Source organism: Tubulanus polymorphus, chromosome 7, assembly GCF_964204645.1.
Source record: "Tubulanus polymorphus chromosome 7, tnTubPoly1.2, whole genome shotgun sequence".
Lineage (NCBI taxonomy): Eukaryota > Metazoa > Nemertea > Palaeonemertea > Tubulaniformes > Tubulanidae > Tubulanus > Tubulanus polymorphus.
This window is the reverse complement of record NC_134031.1, coordinates 13924173-13940113: the sequence shown is the minus strand read 5'-3', so window position 1 is coordinate 13940113 and position 15941 is coordinate 13924173. Positions and strand designations below refer to the sequence as shown.

At 41.7% G+C, this 15941-nt stretch overlaps 2 protein-coding genes across 6 annotated transcripts in view; one reads left to right on the top strand and one right to left on the bottom strand.

Annotated features, from left to right (window-relative positions):
* The window catches only part of LOC141909073 (mitofusin-2-like), a 39182-nt gene extending 34123 nt beyond the window's left edge, over nt 1-5059 (top strand). For all 5 annotated transcript variants that reach the window (XM_074799416.1, XM_074799421.1, XM_074799420.1 and 2 more), the window contains 2 exons: nt 4507-4641; nt 4719-5059. In XM_074799416.1, the coding sequence (XP_074655517.1) occupies nt 4507-4641; nt 4719-4788 (205 nt within the window). In that variant the 3' untranslated portion in view covers nt 4789-5059. The remainder of the gene's footprint in view (nt 1-4506; nt 4642-4718) is intronic.
* A 4764-nt stretch (nt 5060-9823) lies between these two features.
* LOC141908320 (transmembrane and coiled-coil domain-containing protein 4-like) overlaps nt 9824-15941 on the bottom strand; it is a 57555-nt gene continuing 51437 nt past the window's right edge. Inside the window, exons 12-13 of the mRNA XM_074798321.1 lie at nt 15784-15901; nt 9824-15337 (exon numbers count right to left, since the gene is read on the bottom strand). Of these exons, the coding sequence (XP_074654422.1) occupies nt 14831-15337; nt 15784-15901 (625 nt within the window). The 3' untranslated portion in view covers nt 9824-14830. The remainder of the gene's footprint in view (nt 15338-15783; nt 15902-15941) is intronic.

Sequence of the window (15941 nt, the reverse complement as noted above, 5' to 3'; positions counted from 1 at the left end):
TAGGCGCATTTCGCTCGGCGTATTACGCAACTCCAGGTGCTGTGGATCACAGTCATAACTGCCTGGATGCTGATTATACTTTGATCAGCCCGGATACCGTTACAGCACAGTCGGGTATTCGTTTGCCTAAGTCCGGTTTGGTGGCCATGACGTCAATCCTGGACAATCTTACCAGGGTTGGTTCGTTTCAAGATATGGCACTTAAGGTGTTGACGGGTGAGCTTCGCGAGACTCACGCCGCCGTTCATGCGGGCTCCGACCCAGAGTCAGTTGCCCTAAAACTGGAGGGAATGGACCGGATTATCCAATCTTTGGCTCGGTCTGTTTCGCATGTAATTCCGTTGTCGGTTCGGGGTCAGGCTAATCTGGTGTTAGCCTCCCGTCAGTCAGTGATGGACTCCAGTGCCAAAACTCGTCTACCGGATATGGTGTCCAATGCTTTGCTGAGAGCCCCATTGGGGACGTCTTCACGTCTCTTCTCCGGTTGGTGCGCTCCGGTTTCCGCAGAGCTGAGGAAGATTCGGGAGGTTCAGGCCAAGTCCAACCCCCGAACTCCGTGGAAAAAGCGTTCTGGTCCGACGCCGGCGGCGCAAGGTTCGGCACGGACGCAAACAGGACCATCTCAAACTTCAGCGCTTTCTCAGGCGGCTTCGGATGCCGGTTGGAGAACTAGCGCGCAACTTCAACAATCGTGTCAAGCCTCGTCCGGTCGTAACAGTTCCGGTTCGTATCGAGGCAAGGGGAAGGCTCCAAAAAGGGGCTCTTCCTTTCGGAAAAACTCGAAATGAATTCTTGGGACCAGTGGGAGGTTGTCTGCAGCAGGCAGCAACCCACTGGTCCGACCTCTTTGGAGACGGTTGGCCCTCCCGGGTCGTCTCTCGGGGCTACCGTCTCCGTTTCCTAAGGCGACCGCGCCTGATGAGGTCACCTCCCGACATGCGGCCAAAACCAGGTCAGGAGGCCTTAATCTCTCCGGCTCTCAAGGAACTGGCAGAGAAGGGAGCGATAGAACCAGTTTGCAACGAAACTTCTCCCGGCTGGTTTTCTCGAATATTCATGGTACCAAAGGCCACAGGGGGTCAACGGACAGTGATAGATCTGTCATCCCTCAATCGGCACCTAGACATTCCAAGGTTCAGGATGACCAAGCCCAAGGACGTGATTCAAGGGCTCCGTCCGGGTCAATGGGCGGCTTCATTGGACCTGAAAGATGCTTACTTTCAGGTTCCAATTCACCCAAAATCTCGGCGATTTCACAGGATAAAGTGGAAAGGCCGCCCGTTCCAATTCAGGTCTCTTCCATTTGGCCTCAGTACGGCCCCGTGGGTTTTCACCAAGTTGGTCAAGTCAGTTCAGAAGGTACTTCAGTCAAGGGGTGTTCGACTGTTCGTTTACCTCGACGACTGGTTAATAGTCGCGAATTCGGCTCAGGAATGTCGGGAGGTAATGACCTCAGTCTTGGACTTAGTCCATCAGCTAGGGTTCCGCGTAAACAGGGAAAAATCTCAGTTGACGCCGGCCCAACAGTTCACTTATCTCGGCATGGACTTCGATCTCCGAATCGCCAAAGTCTTTCCGTCTATGGTTTCGAGTGGCCAAACTTCAAGAAGCTGTAGCGGGAGTGTCCACAACCCCGAGAACAGCTCGTTACTGGTCACGGCTTCTAGGCTCCATCAGCTCCATGGGTCTGGTGGTGCCCTTAGGCCGCCTCAGAAGCAGGCGCTTGCAACAATATTGGAAGGTCTTCTGGTCTCAGTCGAAGGGCAACTGGGAGGCCTTGATTCCCGTACCTCCAACCGATCTAAGTCCGGATCTTCAGTGGTGGGCGGCCACTACGAATCTTCGGCTCGGGGTGTCACTAGCCCCGTTAGAGGCTCCAGTTCGTGTATTCACGGATGCCAGTCACCAAGGTTGGGGGGCACATCTGGAGAACCGAGTCAAAGCCGGGAAATGGTCTCGCTACGAGGCCACCAACCACATAAATTTCCTAGAAATGCTGGCCGTGTGGAAGGCCCTGAAGTTCTTTCACAGGAGAGTGGAGGGCCACCACGTTTGGTTAGCCACAGACAATTCAACAGTGAGGGCTTACCTTCAGAACCAAGGGGGCACTCACTCAGAAACCCTCACAGGTCTGTCGGCCAAAATTCTTCTTTGGTGCCAGACAAAGGGCGTGTCCCTGACTGTGGCACATTTAGCAGGGAAAAGGAACGTGATGGCCGATGCTCTGTCTCGTCGAGGTCAGGCTATTGCGACAGAATGGGTTCTCCACCAAGAAGTAGCCGATCGGGTTCGGGGCATTTTTGGCAATCCGCTGCTGGATCTGTTTGCCACCCGGTTCAATCGGAGGTGTCCTCTGTTTGTGTCCCCGTTTCCAGACGCGGAAGCGTGGGGGGTTGATGCCTTCTCTCTGGACTGGTCGGGGATGCATGCGTATGCGTTCCCGCCCACACCAGTCCTGCCGCGCTTACTGGATCAAATAGAGAGATCAGTCAATTGCAACATAGTTCTGGTAGCACCATGTTGGCCGGCTCAGAAATGGTTCCTACCACTTCTCAACCTACTGTGCGACAACCCCAGGATTCTTCCGAATTTCCCATCGCTTCTGTCTCAGGGGATCTTTCGGCATCATCCAAACAGCCAGTGGTTAAATCTGCTCGCCTGGCCATTGTCCAGCGATCCTTGTCAGCTTCAGGCTTTTCAGAACAGGCTGCCTCCTTTATCGCAGGATCTAAGCGGCCATCGACAAGTACCATTTACGATGCAAAATGGAGTCATTTTGCGGATTGGTGTGCTGCAGGGGAAATTGATCCATGCTCACCCTCTGTAGGTCAATTGGCAGATTTTTTACTGCACCTATTTGTAGCAAAAGGTTTACAGGTCATAACTATTAAAGGTTACCGCTCCGCGATTTCTCATACATTGCGTGCTTCTGGATGGCCAAATGTAGCAGGGGATCATCGGATATCCCAGCTGGTTGCTGGGTTTTCTATTTCCCGGCCTCGGGTAACAAGGACAGTTCCATCATGGGATCTGTCTGTAATTTTGAAGAAGTTAATGGAGGCTCCATTTGAACCTCTTTCGGCAGCGTCTTTTGCAAATTTGTCAAAAAAGACTGTATTTTTGCTGTTCTTGGCTTGCTCGGCCCGTCGCTCTGAGATTCATGCGCTTTCAGTCCGACAAGGTCACATTGTTTTTGGGCCAGCGAATGAATTTGTTTCGCTGCGGCCTGCTTTGGAATTTTTGGCAAAGAACCAACGACCAGGCTCGGTTGGGCGTCAATGGCGAATTGAAGCCCTAAAACATCGAGTGGAACCGGGCATCCCGGACAGGACTTTATGTCCTGTGCGGGCGTTGTGTTTCTATTTAGATCGCTCTGCTTCACGGAGGGGTTCACGGGAGCGGTTATTTATTCCGCTGCTGGATCACCTAAAGGGTGATATTTCGCGGGACACAGTAGCCCGATGGGTCTCTTCAATGATCAAGGACATTTTATTGAAGGAGAATCTTTCCTCGGAGGGAGTCGTTTCTCATCAAGTGAGGTCTATGGCTACTTCCTGCGCAGCCTTTTCGGGTGCTCCATTGGAGGAAGTCTGTCGGGCCGCCTTTTGGAATTCACCGTCGACATTCACGTCATTTTATTTACGGGATGTTTCAGGCCAGTTAGGCTCATTAGCTTCACTTGGTCCTGTTGTCATGGCTCAAGGTGTCCGTTCTTTCCGATCGGACCCTTTAGTGTAGAATATTTATGTAGCATTATCAGGATCACAGTATCCTTGTACATAGTTTGGGCTCATATCTGCAAGTATTAATTTCGCAAAATTCTGGGGGGGGGGCCCCTGAGCTGGACGGACTCACTGTGGCCAACCGGTCTTCCCTGTGCTACAGTGCTCCATTCCGTGCTTGGGTAAGTGCTCTCTTTTTCCCTCTTACCTTGCGTTTGAGCGGTGGTTTTTCTATCTACCTTTCCCACCATCCTTGTGCTAGGCTAGTCTAGCAAAAACCATAGGAAAGGGTACAGTACTCGATGGAAATATTACAATTTTTGGAACTAAAATTTGTATTTCCGAGTAGTACTTACCCTTTCCTATGGTGGGAATCCCGCCCACCTGCCCCGCATAGCTGGTTTTTTTTTTTTGGTCTGCTATGACGAAAAAAGATGGCGGATTTCGCCGGTGGCTAAATGCAATACCGCAGGGCCGGGTGGTATAGAAAAACCATTGGCGATAAATCCAAATTTAGAAAATATTGGCAAAAACCATAGGAAAGGGTAAGTACTACTCGGAAATACAAATTTTAGTTCCAAAAATTGTAATATTTGGTTATTATGGCCCTAAAAAATTTCTTTGAATGTCCCTGATTCAGATACTCGCTGATTGAGTTATTGAGACTAGTCACAGGTTGGCGGCTCTGTGCTTAGGTCAAATGCGATGCAACTGTGCCCCTAGTCAAAATCAATTGAGACTAGTCACAGTCTATGAAATGTATTAAAAAATTATGCATTTTCAGGGAACTGGCGTCAATGTTTTCACGATTGTGTCATCAGGTCGAAGTAGCAAAGTCCGAGTTGATGGAAGAGATCAAACATTTAGACAAAGAAGTATCGAAACTAGAAGATATCAACAATAAATCTAAAATCCTCAAGTACGTAATCTTTCCCTTCCCTAACTACTTATACTTGAGATCACATGTTTTAAATTTGAATTCTTTTCTCATGACAGGAATAAAGCTGGCTGGTTAGATAGTGAATTGAATGGTTTCATAAATCAGTATTTGCGCGATGGACAATAGATTATATAATCGGCTTAGAAGGGACTTTCATTTATAGAAAGGATTTCTGAATGTTCGCATATAAGTTTAGTCACTGTGACTCGCTATCCCAGCTGATAGGATCAGACACATAGTAATGTTTATATATGTATATGTATAAAATTTGAAAACATGATACATTATTTGTTGTTAGTAAGTATATTGAGTTCATAACATGTACAAATTGTAAATGTTTGAAAAAATATTGTTTGAGCATTGTAAACAATGCAAGTTTTGTAAAATAAATGGTACAAAAGAATGCATACGGTAAGTTTTTTTCAATTTATTACGAGATTTGTCAACAAGTTAGGAACTCCATAGTACAGCAGAACCTATGCTTAAAGGGCAGCATAATGTGACATACACACTGTTCACGCCATGGACCAAATAATAATTGTGGACCAAAGACTTAACAAAAGCAACCAGGACATGATATTCTGTGGAATTTAGAACCTGCAAAACATATAGCTAACATTTCGCGTTCAGTTTGGGCATAATTGCACCCAGTAGATGTGAGAGTACGGGATGCGACTGCTACAGGGTGACCATCTTGGTACAACGACGCACCCAACCCAGTCGGAAATGCATCTGCCTAAATCCTGGCCTGCTCGCTTATGTAGAACTCCAGAACCGGCTCGGATGTCAAAGAACTTAATATCGCATCCAGAGCCTGCTAATGCTCATGTTCCCACTTCCAGCCATTACCATCTTATAAACCTTTTAACAGATATCTTAACAATTCTGTAATATTGGCTTATGTGGAATATATGGCAACAATATTGGACCATACCTAACGGGCTTTGTAATAACTTAACGCAATCGGATTTCAGCATTCTGCAATCGCCTGACATTAGTTCAGATGCATGCCTTTAGCTGAAACAATAAAGTTATGCAGCCTTTCTCTGTAGCTCGCACTGTTGAATTAAGATGAAAATGGTTTGGGATTGTTTGCAGTAGGCCCTGTAAGATTGTTGCTTCGCTGCCTTGTAAACAGAACTGTCGTAGAAACCTATACAACGTACATAGTGCAACTCTACCCAATGTGCTATTAGGCCGTATTATGCGTTCGGTTACAGGCATTTCGCTAGGCCATATATGTGTCCGGTAAACTTTCATCAATTGTTCGGGTATGTCATCAATATTATCAACACCTCATTCTGGCCGCAGCACTGACTTAGCAGTCTGTCTTAATTTTTACAGAAACTATCGCTGAAATGCCACCAAATTCCACCATCTCCTAAGGATTTTTCAAAGGACTTTGTTGCTGTGTGGCTCGCTAGTGAGTCTCGCCACTTCTCCTTGGCCACTCCTTTAAAAATCTTACAACCGCGCCCCTGCACTGGTAGAATGATTAGATCGTAGTAGGGTAGTCTAGAATCTAGACTACCCTACACAATACCCTAAGACAATACATCGCTCACATTCAGTTTGTACTCAATCCCCAGCACGGGTAGCGATCCTAAGAACCGAAAACTAACCGTCCGTTGCAATGTCCGTACAGATGTTTATTGATTTTCTCTCATTGAATGTCAGTCAGCATGTGTTCATCACGGTAAAATGATTCAAGCGCTAGGTTATGATCGTCCATTTTTTTCGGCACCAAGTAATTTTTCGGTACCAATTAATTGTAGGCAGAAAAAGAGACGAAACAAGCTTTTTAATGGAATTTATTTGTATTTAGCAGCTTATGGACAAGTCGTCTAGGATCGATACAGAATGGTTTTATATCTTGATATAACTTTTGGCCAATTTCGTCGAATTCTGCTTTACTCACAGATTTTTTTCTGTGTAACACTTCCATGTGACCTGACTACCCGATTTATCTAAAAAGGCATATATGCAAAGAGTGCTGATTCAGTGTCAGACCGATCAATGTTTTCCTTTTATTTAACCCTTTGGTGCCTGTCGATTTTCGCAAAAAATGTGCGTTTTTGCCTGAACGGCTCCAATTTTCACTCATCACGGTTGAATGATTTTTTTTTCAAAATTGCATAACTTAGTCAAAACTTGTCCAATTCTGATGATTTAAACACCCAATTGCATATAATTACATGCAGATCCAAAATATGACAAGTTTCAATGAATCATCATAGTAAGGGTCCTTTGGGATCCTTGGAGGATACCCCAAAAATCACTGAAGTGGAACAAAAAATATGATGACATCTAAAGAAAATTTTTCCAGCTAAACCATATTCATTCCAGCCTAAAATGGTTTCAAATGACTCTAAAACATGTTTTCTAACATCCCTGAAGGATTCATCAATAAATATAAATAAACAAGTAAATAACGATTTTTAAAATATTTTTAGTATCCAACTTCCGGGTTTCAATCGTCCGTGAAAAATTGAAAACATTCTCAAAAAAATTTTCATGGGGGCATCCATTTTGGATCTCCCTATAAACAGGCTCTGGCACACGGACATGCCATAGTTCCATGCAGATAGCGCTACCTGATGGAACTATGAACTCAGGAACTTTTGCTACACCAATTGGCGTAGGTGGGCACTTTTGCACTTTTCAAAAGCTACGCCATATGGCGTCACTAGGCACCAAAGGGTTAAAACTCCGAAAATCTAATCAAGTCAGTCAAAACCAGGTGGAATTTTGTCAAAAATGGAAAAGGTATTTTTCCTTTCAAACGGGCATTGTCAAAATGGTGAAATTGGTGACCCTCAGATGTCGCCGCTTATCCGATATGGGCCATCCGATCCGATAAGCATGGCGCTTATCCGATATCATCTCCAAGAAACGATTGCTCGTAGGTGGATCCCAGTGAGAATCTCAGCTTGTAGAATTCACAAGAGTGAACTAATTTTGTTGCGCTGCGTGCGAGGCTGTGATTAGTGACCTAAAGATCTGAAAGTAGCAAGTCTAAAGATCACCAATTTCAGGCGGAGTCTAATGCATTACATACGTATTTCAAGTACAGTTTGTCCCATTATTGGGGAGTCGCTGATCACGTGACACACTAATTCCTGAAATATAAGCGAACGCAATACTCTTTAATTTCTAGTCTTCCTGAGTGAGTTTGCTTGAATGAAGTAGGATCGCCCATTGAGCACATTTTAAGGGTCCCTGGTCAGGGTAAGAGCCTTTTGATGGAAAAAAACAAATGAGTTGCTGAAATTTTAAAAACTCTGGGTTACTACCTGTGCCTAACTTCTTAAACGGGTATGAATTTGATCAAGGGTCGTCCCAGAGGGTTTACTCTCATTGAATACGGAGAGTGGTATTTTTGATACTCAAATTCATGCAGTGACTTCATTGGTTGAAATGATGAACAAGGAAAATTGCTAATGAAATGTCTTTTCAAAAGACTTAAGCATAATTTATATACTGTAAAATTGTTCTTTCGTTAATAAAGCAATTTATAAGAAAACTAGGGGTCCAGGGACACCATGCCCACTTGGGAAGTGGTTTCAAATGCTCAACAATCTAACAATTTCAATATTCAATGCCCCCTGGTGACCATATACAAAATCCAATGACCTTGAAACTCACCACAATCATAGAACATGTCAGCAGCTACGATTTTGTAACTGATTGTGATAACAAAATATGCCTCGTTACCAATTAAATATGGAAATACTATGTTATTCTACTATTCAACGCCCCCTGGTGACCATATGCAAAACCCAATGACCTTAAAACTCACCACAATCGTAGTACATGTCATGAAATACAACTTTGCAATTGATCATGGTAACAAAATATGCCTAGGTATGAATAAAACAAAGAAATGCGAAGATATTGTATTATTCAACACCCCTTGGTGGCCATATACGAAATCCAATTACCTTGAAACTCACCACAATCATAGAACACATTATGAGCTACAACTTTCTAATTGATTGTGGTACCAAAATACGCTTAGGTATCAATATAATGTGGAAAAACTTTTTCCCACTTACGAATGAGTACTGGTGACACCAAGATGGCCGCCAATTGCGTCATAATTGGCTGATGAAAAATACCTATCTCAGGTATAAAACATCCCTTTCCAAAGAATACCCATCACAAATTTCAATGAGAAATGGTAAACCAGTAGGAAGCTACAGGACTCCGAATTCGGGCCAAAATTAAGATTTTTGGGCACTAAAAAGGTCATAGGACGGCCATCTTGAGTCCGATTGACCTAATTTTTGTTATGCTGATGGGCCCTGGGGGGATTCACATATATCTGAAAGATCAAGGTAATTGATCGAAGTGTCTTCAAAATTTCCCTCAAAAAGTTCAAAAATGTGTAAAAAGTGCTGATTTTGGCGAACAACAACGGCCGCCAGTTGGCCATCTTGATTCTGACAGGGCCAGTTTTTGGGCTGAAGATGTGTCTAGGGTAGACACATGTGTAACCCAAATATCAAGACGTTACCTTAAAGCGTCTTCAAAACTTCCCAAAATAACTGGATTCCGTCTACGGACGGACGACGGACGAAAAGTTAACGCAATAGCCTGCTGGGACTTAAGTCCCAAGTGGGCTAAAATTGGGAAACAGATACTTTAAAAGATACTTAGATATTAAAGTACCAAGTGGGTCAAAAATTGGTCGAAAATTGCAGCTTCTAGGCTGTTAACATCTATATGCCCCTATCAACTAATGCAATCGCGGGACGTAAGTCCCAAGTGGACTAATAAGGTCCATAAATAAATGGGGACCCCTGCATACCACAATGCAATCATGCTTGCAGCAAAAGGGTTTGTGAGTAGTGTTGGTACTATAGTTGTGTTGGCAAAAAGGGGTGGTTTTAAAGGTCTAATTTTCTTGGATCACATTCATCGAAGTTACATGAGTCAAAACTAACATGTGTAGTGTATTAATTGATCTCTTAGAAATGTTCTTTGTACAGTAATCTTCACCCAGTCCCAAAAGTGGCTGGTTCGCAGCACCCTGTATACTGTGTGCGAGGTGGTGTAGCTCGTGTGGGTGGTGACAGGGATATACTGTGTATAATTGTAGTCCAGTATTACACAAATTATGATTGAAAGAAACTGGAACATCAAATATATAATACTTATTTATTACGCGTAATATTTTGAGTTTTAAACAATAACAAAATTCTTTCAACACACTACATTTGTTACCTACTGAAAAAAATTGTAAACTGATTACATTACAATCGTATATTTTAAGTTTGTGGATATTACACTGCTAACTTCCACCCTGCGCTAGGTTGTATGTATTCAAATAAATCCCAATTAGGCTAAGTTCATTTGTTGTGGCTTATTGAACATAGATCAGAGACCAGCCAGAATTTTTGATCTAACAAACGATGAATCAATAGTAGGAGGCCTATATCATTGGTAGGCAGGTAAGATTGAAAGGTAAGATAGAAAAGCATACTAAGCAGGAATCCAGATTATGAATGCTTCGGCAATATCAAGTTTACGGGTTATGTTACATTTAACCTGGCCTTACTCGAACAAACTGGGACCGTAAATTTTGTTCTGCTCGACTGATGACATAATTTTCTTCATTTACCCAATATCCAACTCAAGCTAAAAACACCTTCTGGTGATTTATGACTGGCTTTGCCATCTACAATTATATCTGGTTGATGAACGATTAATAGAAACAATCATAATAATAAATTTCCCATGGGTAAAGTGTGGTTTACTTTGTAACATAGAGGTTGTTTGGGGTAAGAGCATTGCTTGAAAAATCTCTTTAATTCGTGACTTTAAAGTTCTACAAGTTTAAATATTGTATTTCATCTTTCTTAAAGGATTATTTTGTAGTAAATTTGTTTACGGTCCACATCCAAAATTCGTAGGCTACAGGTTGGCGCGGCATGGAAACTATTTTACATTTTCAAAGAAATATTTATCATAATATGAAAAAATATTCAAATAAAATTCATATGATGTCACCACAGGGACCTGACCAAAAAAATTTTTGACCCCAGTATCCTAGGTACTATATATAAAAAAATGTTTTAACCGGACCGGTGCAGTAAGAAATCGGCGTATTAGATCGTTTTAAATCCTGGAATTTACCACTACAATATTCAGACCTCGACTTATAGCTATAGTTTGCTGCTTAGTATTTTCAGGTCACAAGAAATTACAATTTATTACAAATTCTATCTAAAAGAAAACACAGCGCTCTTCTGCTGATGAAATGTCAAACGCGCCAGCAAGCAGCGTTAGAGTATCACTATAGTAGTGTATACTGTACGCGCATGTGTTTGTGTGTGCAGCAGTCCAATGTAATGATTTCCGCGCACACGTGGAGGCCTTGTGTAAGTGAATGTTCGCTTACACTTCAATGTCAATCAAATTAATCACCAGTATTAAAATGAAACAATACCTATGGCGGATAATAATTACATTCTCACCATTTACATTCTAAACTAAACTAAACTAAACCAGCAATGAGCATTTGAAATTCGCACGTATACGGCACCTAGTCCAATGAAATATTCGCCATTCTATGGCTTTCCCATAATTATTTTCGATTATACGCATCGATTATACGTCGTTTAAGCCGAGAACCAATGAAACAAATGCTCACATAAAAAAACATACCGCAATTTTACATGAATTGGCTCAATGCCAACTTCATATCGCTGACAAAGGTAAACCAATAAAGCCGTGTCAAGAGTTGAATTTAGACTGCACTGACTTTTTACAGCATTTTGTCTATTTTTCAAAATATCACTCAAAGATTGCTTTTTCAGCCCGAACTTTCCTGCAACAATCATACTTTTCATATTTGAATTTTTCTCGCACAGAACTCATTTCCAGCTCTGACTTGAACGTGAAGTTGATTTTCTCTTCTTAGCCTCGGGCATTTTAACTGTCATCCTCCCCCAACAGGGACTTGAACCCGATAGCATCACTAGACTCAGCTACGGCACGCTGCCACATTTATATGTATGATCGGCAAACAATCAATAACATCAGACATTAAATAATAGTTATCTTTATCAGCATTAGATTATCGCAGGGAAGCACGTCCAATAGTCCGAGTTGAGTAAATGGGAGAATGAAGTTTTGTCGAAATACTGTTCAAGTTAGATAAAAATCAGAGTTGAAAGAGTCCGAGTTGGACATTGTGTTATGTACAGAAAACTATAGCAATTCTGGAAATAAATTTCTTTTTGTCCAAGTTTAACGAACGTCTGAGTTGGTCATGTCTGAGTAAGACAAGTTTTACTGTAATACAGAATAGGTAGAGCATATTCTAGTCAATAAGAACAGAAGAGTATTCTGGAATTGGAAGAGCCTAGTTGAAACTTGCCTTTGAGAACAGAAAAACATCACAGTAATCATCCAGATAATTTTGGACCAATGAAATGTATGACAAACAGGATCGAACTTATTATAATATCTCTGATACATGGTATGTGGGCCTGTAAACTGATTAGGTGGGATAACACTCTTGTTAAAACTTGGTCCCAATGATCAGAAAAGTTGTACCCCTAATATCCCAAGAAACAGTAGAAATCAAACCTGTTTGGCCTATAATTATCGGACTTAAAAGCTACTGACTGGGTTATAAAATAACCCACGGGACTAATCTCACAAATATAATTTAATCTCACATATGATTATTATATGTGAATACTGAAGCTACATTGCACAAGTATGAATATGACATGAAATATTACAGGCATATTAAAATAAAGTTATTCTCAGGTTTCACAATAATCAGTAAGTGGCAGAAGTCATTGAAAGTGCAAATGAAATGAACCTGGTTCATTTCATTCTCATGTTCAACACTTCTTCATAAAAAATATGTGGCCGGTGATACGAGGGGCGGATTTGACACCAATTGATAGATATTTTCAATGCAACACAACAAATGAACCCAAAAATCACACAACACAAAATGATTGTACCAATTTTCACTCTCAAAAATCATCAGGCATTCAATAGATTGTATGATGTAGTAGCTGGTATCGCTTGTATCACCAATATATCAAGAGAACTTAGTCAAATTCCATAAAATAATGCCCTCCATTCTAATGCCAGTGCTCACTCAAAGCAAAAACTTTCCTGCTAATGAACACGCGAACTCAAATTCAAAACTATGCTTTAAAATTTCAAAATCATCATAAGGCCATGTTTTTCTTGAACCTATTGGTGGCATTATAAAAAGCTTTGACTTTTTAGAGTAAATAAAGGCTGGCTTATGTTGACAAGCGATGCGACGCCTACCGACTCCTACGGAGCCCAGCTTATGTCGACTGCGCCCTAATTCACAGCAACTGAGGCTGACTAGCAGGATACGAGATCCTCCCAGTTGCTTCCCTGCTTATGTCAGTTACGATCACGGGCAACTGCATCGGCTCACATGGTTACGTGATAAGCATTTTATCATTATAGTTGAAAAGCTATTTTTCATAGATCTGTATCTTTCTACTTCTTTTTTTAATACAATGTGCTAGCAACATCATATAAAGAAGGCTGCTCACCCCATATTCTACCGATTTCGTTTCTAGAGCTGTGCTGAAGGTTTGCGTTTGAAGCTACTTGAAATTGAAAGATTGTGACAAGATACTAATAACGCAAACTAGCAGTCAAAATTTGTACTACCTATCTTCGGTCTCTGATTGGCTGGATTTCCTGCACTCAGTTCCGTCGCGTCGCATATGGGCTTATGTCGGTTGCGATCGAAAGCAACTGTCCGCCTACCGTAGGCCAGAGAGAATATGGGCAACTGGCTAGATACGATGAGTCGGTAGGCATCGGGTTGCCGTTGCAAGCTAGCTCATGTCAAACTGATATAGCAGCAACTGGCGACCTCTCGTAGGCCGATAGTTGCCGCCAATCAGCGATAAACCCAGTTGCATCGGTAGGCGTTGAGTCCCTTGTCGACATAAGCCAGCCTTAAGACAATTAAGTAAGAGCTTTTCAATTGAGTCATTTACAATGTATACAGGTCCTTCATGCAAGGAAATACACATTTTTCACTTCACGCACATTTTTCAGCTGTCGGACGAACAGATCGCTTGCCAGGACACAGATTCACAAAATTTCATTCTGTCATGAATAAAATCATAAGGTATAAAACACAGAGTTGCCACTTATGTGAAGCTAAAAATCCGGAAAATAAGTCTGGGGGCCGTCCCCCGGAAAATTTTTCAAAATTAGAACGCCAGGAGATGCGTTCTGGCGCAATACGCGTTATAGGCCTCACTTTCATTACCGCCTATAGATCATTTTTTCAAATAGCGATTGGTTCCGTCAAATACACCTCATATATAAACCAGAGCCAAAAACAAACGAAGCGTCAGTCGATTTCGATCGTCGCGTCATCTTGGTTTAATCGTGTACTGCAGGGTTGTTGCCACTACGTGGCAGCACAATACGGCTTTTTCGAACCCTCTACGGAGCCGTCACGTTTTGATGTTAAGGGTCGAATCCCGAATTGATTTTTATTTTTTTCGCGATGTTTTCTTTTGTGGTTATTTGACTTCTCCCGAAAATCCGGAAATGAAATTGGATTTTTTTTAAATCCGGAATTCCGGAGAATAGGCAACTCTGAAAACAATAAACTCTCATTTTTATAACTTCCACCCACCCAAATTGATTCCAAGTTGTCTTGTGAAACTGAGGCCTCAGTTATTTTTGAAAGATCATTGGCACTTGAATTTAAAGTAGTTTAAGAGAATCTAAACTTTGAAACATAATCAATCTAGAAATAGTCTAAAGAAACGTGGAGGAAAAACTAATAAAAGCACCTTTTGAACACAATACAAAAACAGGTATGATAACTGTTTGAAAATAGATTTCAATGTAAAATCACAGGATTTAATGTACACGACAGAAACCAGTTCTATAGTTTCAGTTAAAATTTTACTTTTTCCAGTTACATGTGTAAATCATGGAAATGAACTCATTTCAACATGTTTTAACTCAAAAAAGAGTATATCTAACTCCAAACTGTAGAACAAGGATCCAGTCCCACAGTCGTGAGTTTTAGTTAACTGACAGTCGAAATCAATTCATTTTCATTTTTCTAACTCAAGAGTAAATTCTAACTCAAAACTGTGGAATCGGATCATCAGTCCTAAATCATTTAATCTGATTTCGCCTTTACATCTTTTAGATGAATATTCTCATCATCGCAACTGTTGGATATGGAATTCAAATGAGTATCTATTTGAGCGTCATCACAGTTTAATTGTAGACAGGATATCGCAACATTCGCCAGTTCCCCATCTGCTTCTCCTGATTTCAATGTTTCAACACTAGTTTCTCGGCAGTTTTCAAACGCGGTTTCCGAATCAACCACTGTCTCAATTGAACAGTTCCCATTAGGTCGATTTACCATATTTTTTTCTAACGAATCATCGGTCACCTCATCATTTGTTTTATTCGCAGCACATTCGAAAGCTTCCTCTGCCCTTTCGAGTCGAAAATCGCTCAAATTGTTTTTAACTGACAGTTTCTCATCTGTTGCAGTAACGGGTGACGCGACATGCGGTAATGATGGCGAGGCGCGTTCAATCGGTGACTTGGTGCGTACTCCGACGATTTGTAGAATTTCTGTCATTTTCTCCGGGTAATCTCGATGCCCAATTACCTGAAAGTAATTCAACACAATTGATTCAAGGTCCCAGACAAGTTTGATTATGTAGACTTAGTTAATTCTGATAAATAGGAAGGTCGTGTAGGTATCAAGCCAAAAGACATTTCACTATGCTTCCCACGATTTCAAATGCATTCAGTACCTCAACCCTAACATTTCTAATTGATGAGTGAACCAATAAACGAACAAAAAAGGCCCGATTCGATGACTACCGGATGGTGCGCTTCAAGTTACGGGCCTTTTGAATCACTGTACTACCCCGACAAAGAGGGGCACCAGCAGTCATCAGGAATCCCGTGATGATGAATTATGACATCGACAGTGGTGTTCAAGATGGCAGGTGTCATCAAACACTCAATTTACTCATCTCGTTTAGGATATGTTTGGATTATCTATTTTGACCGGGCATTGGCTAAATTTTTCTGGTGGTGAGTATTTACCACATCACTGAGGTCGATGTTACACATTCTTCTGTTATCCCACTTCACTGGGCGTAAACCGGCAATATTCAACTGAACGTTAGTTGTACGATACAAAAACTTCAGAAACCAATCTCCCCTGAACAAAAAAAGAACATTTATAAAACTTTATATCTTTA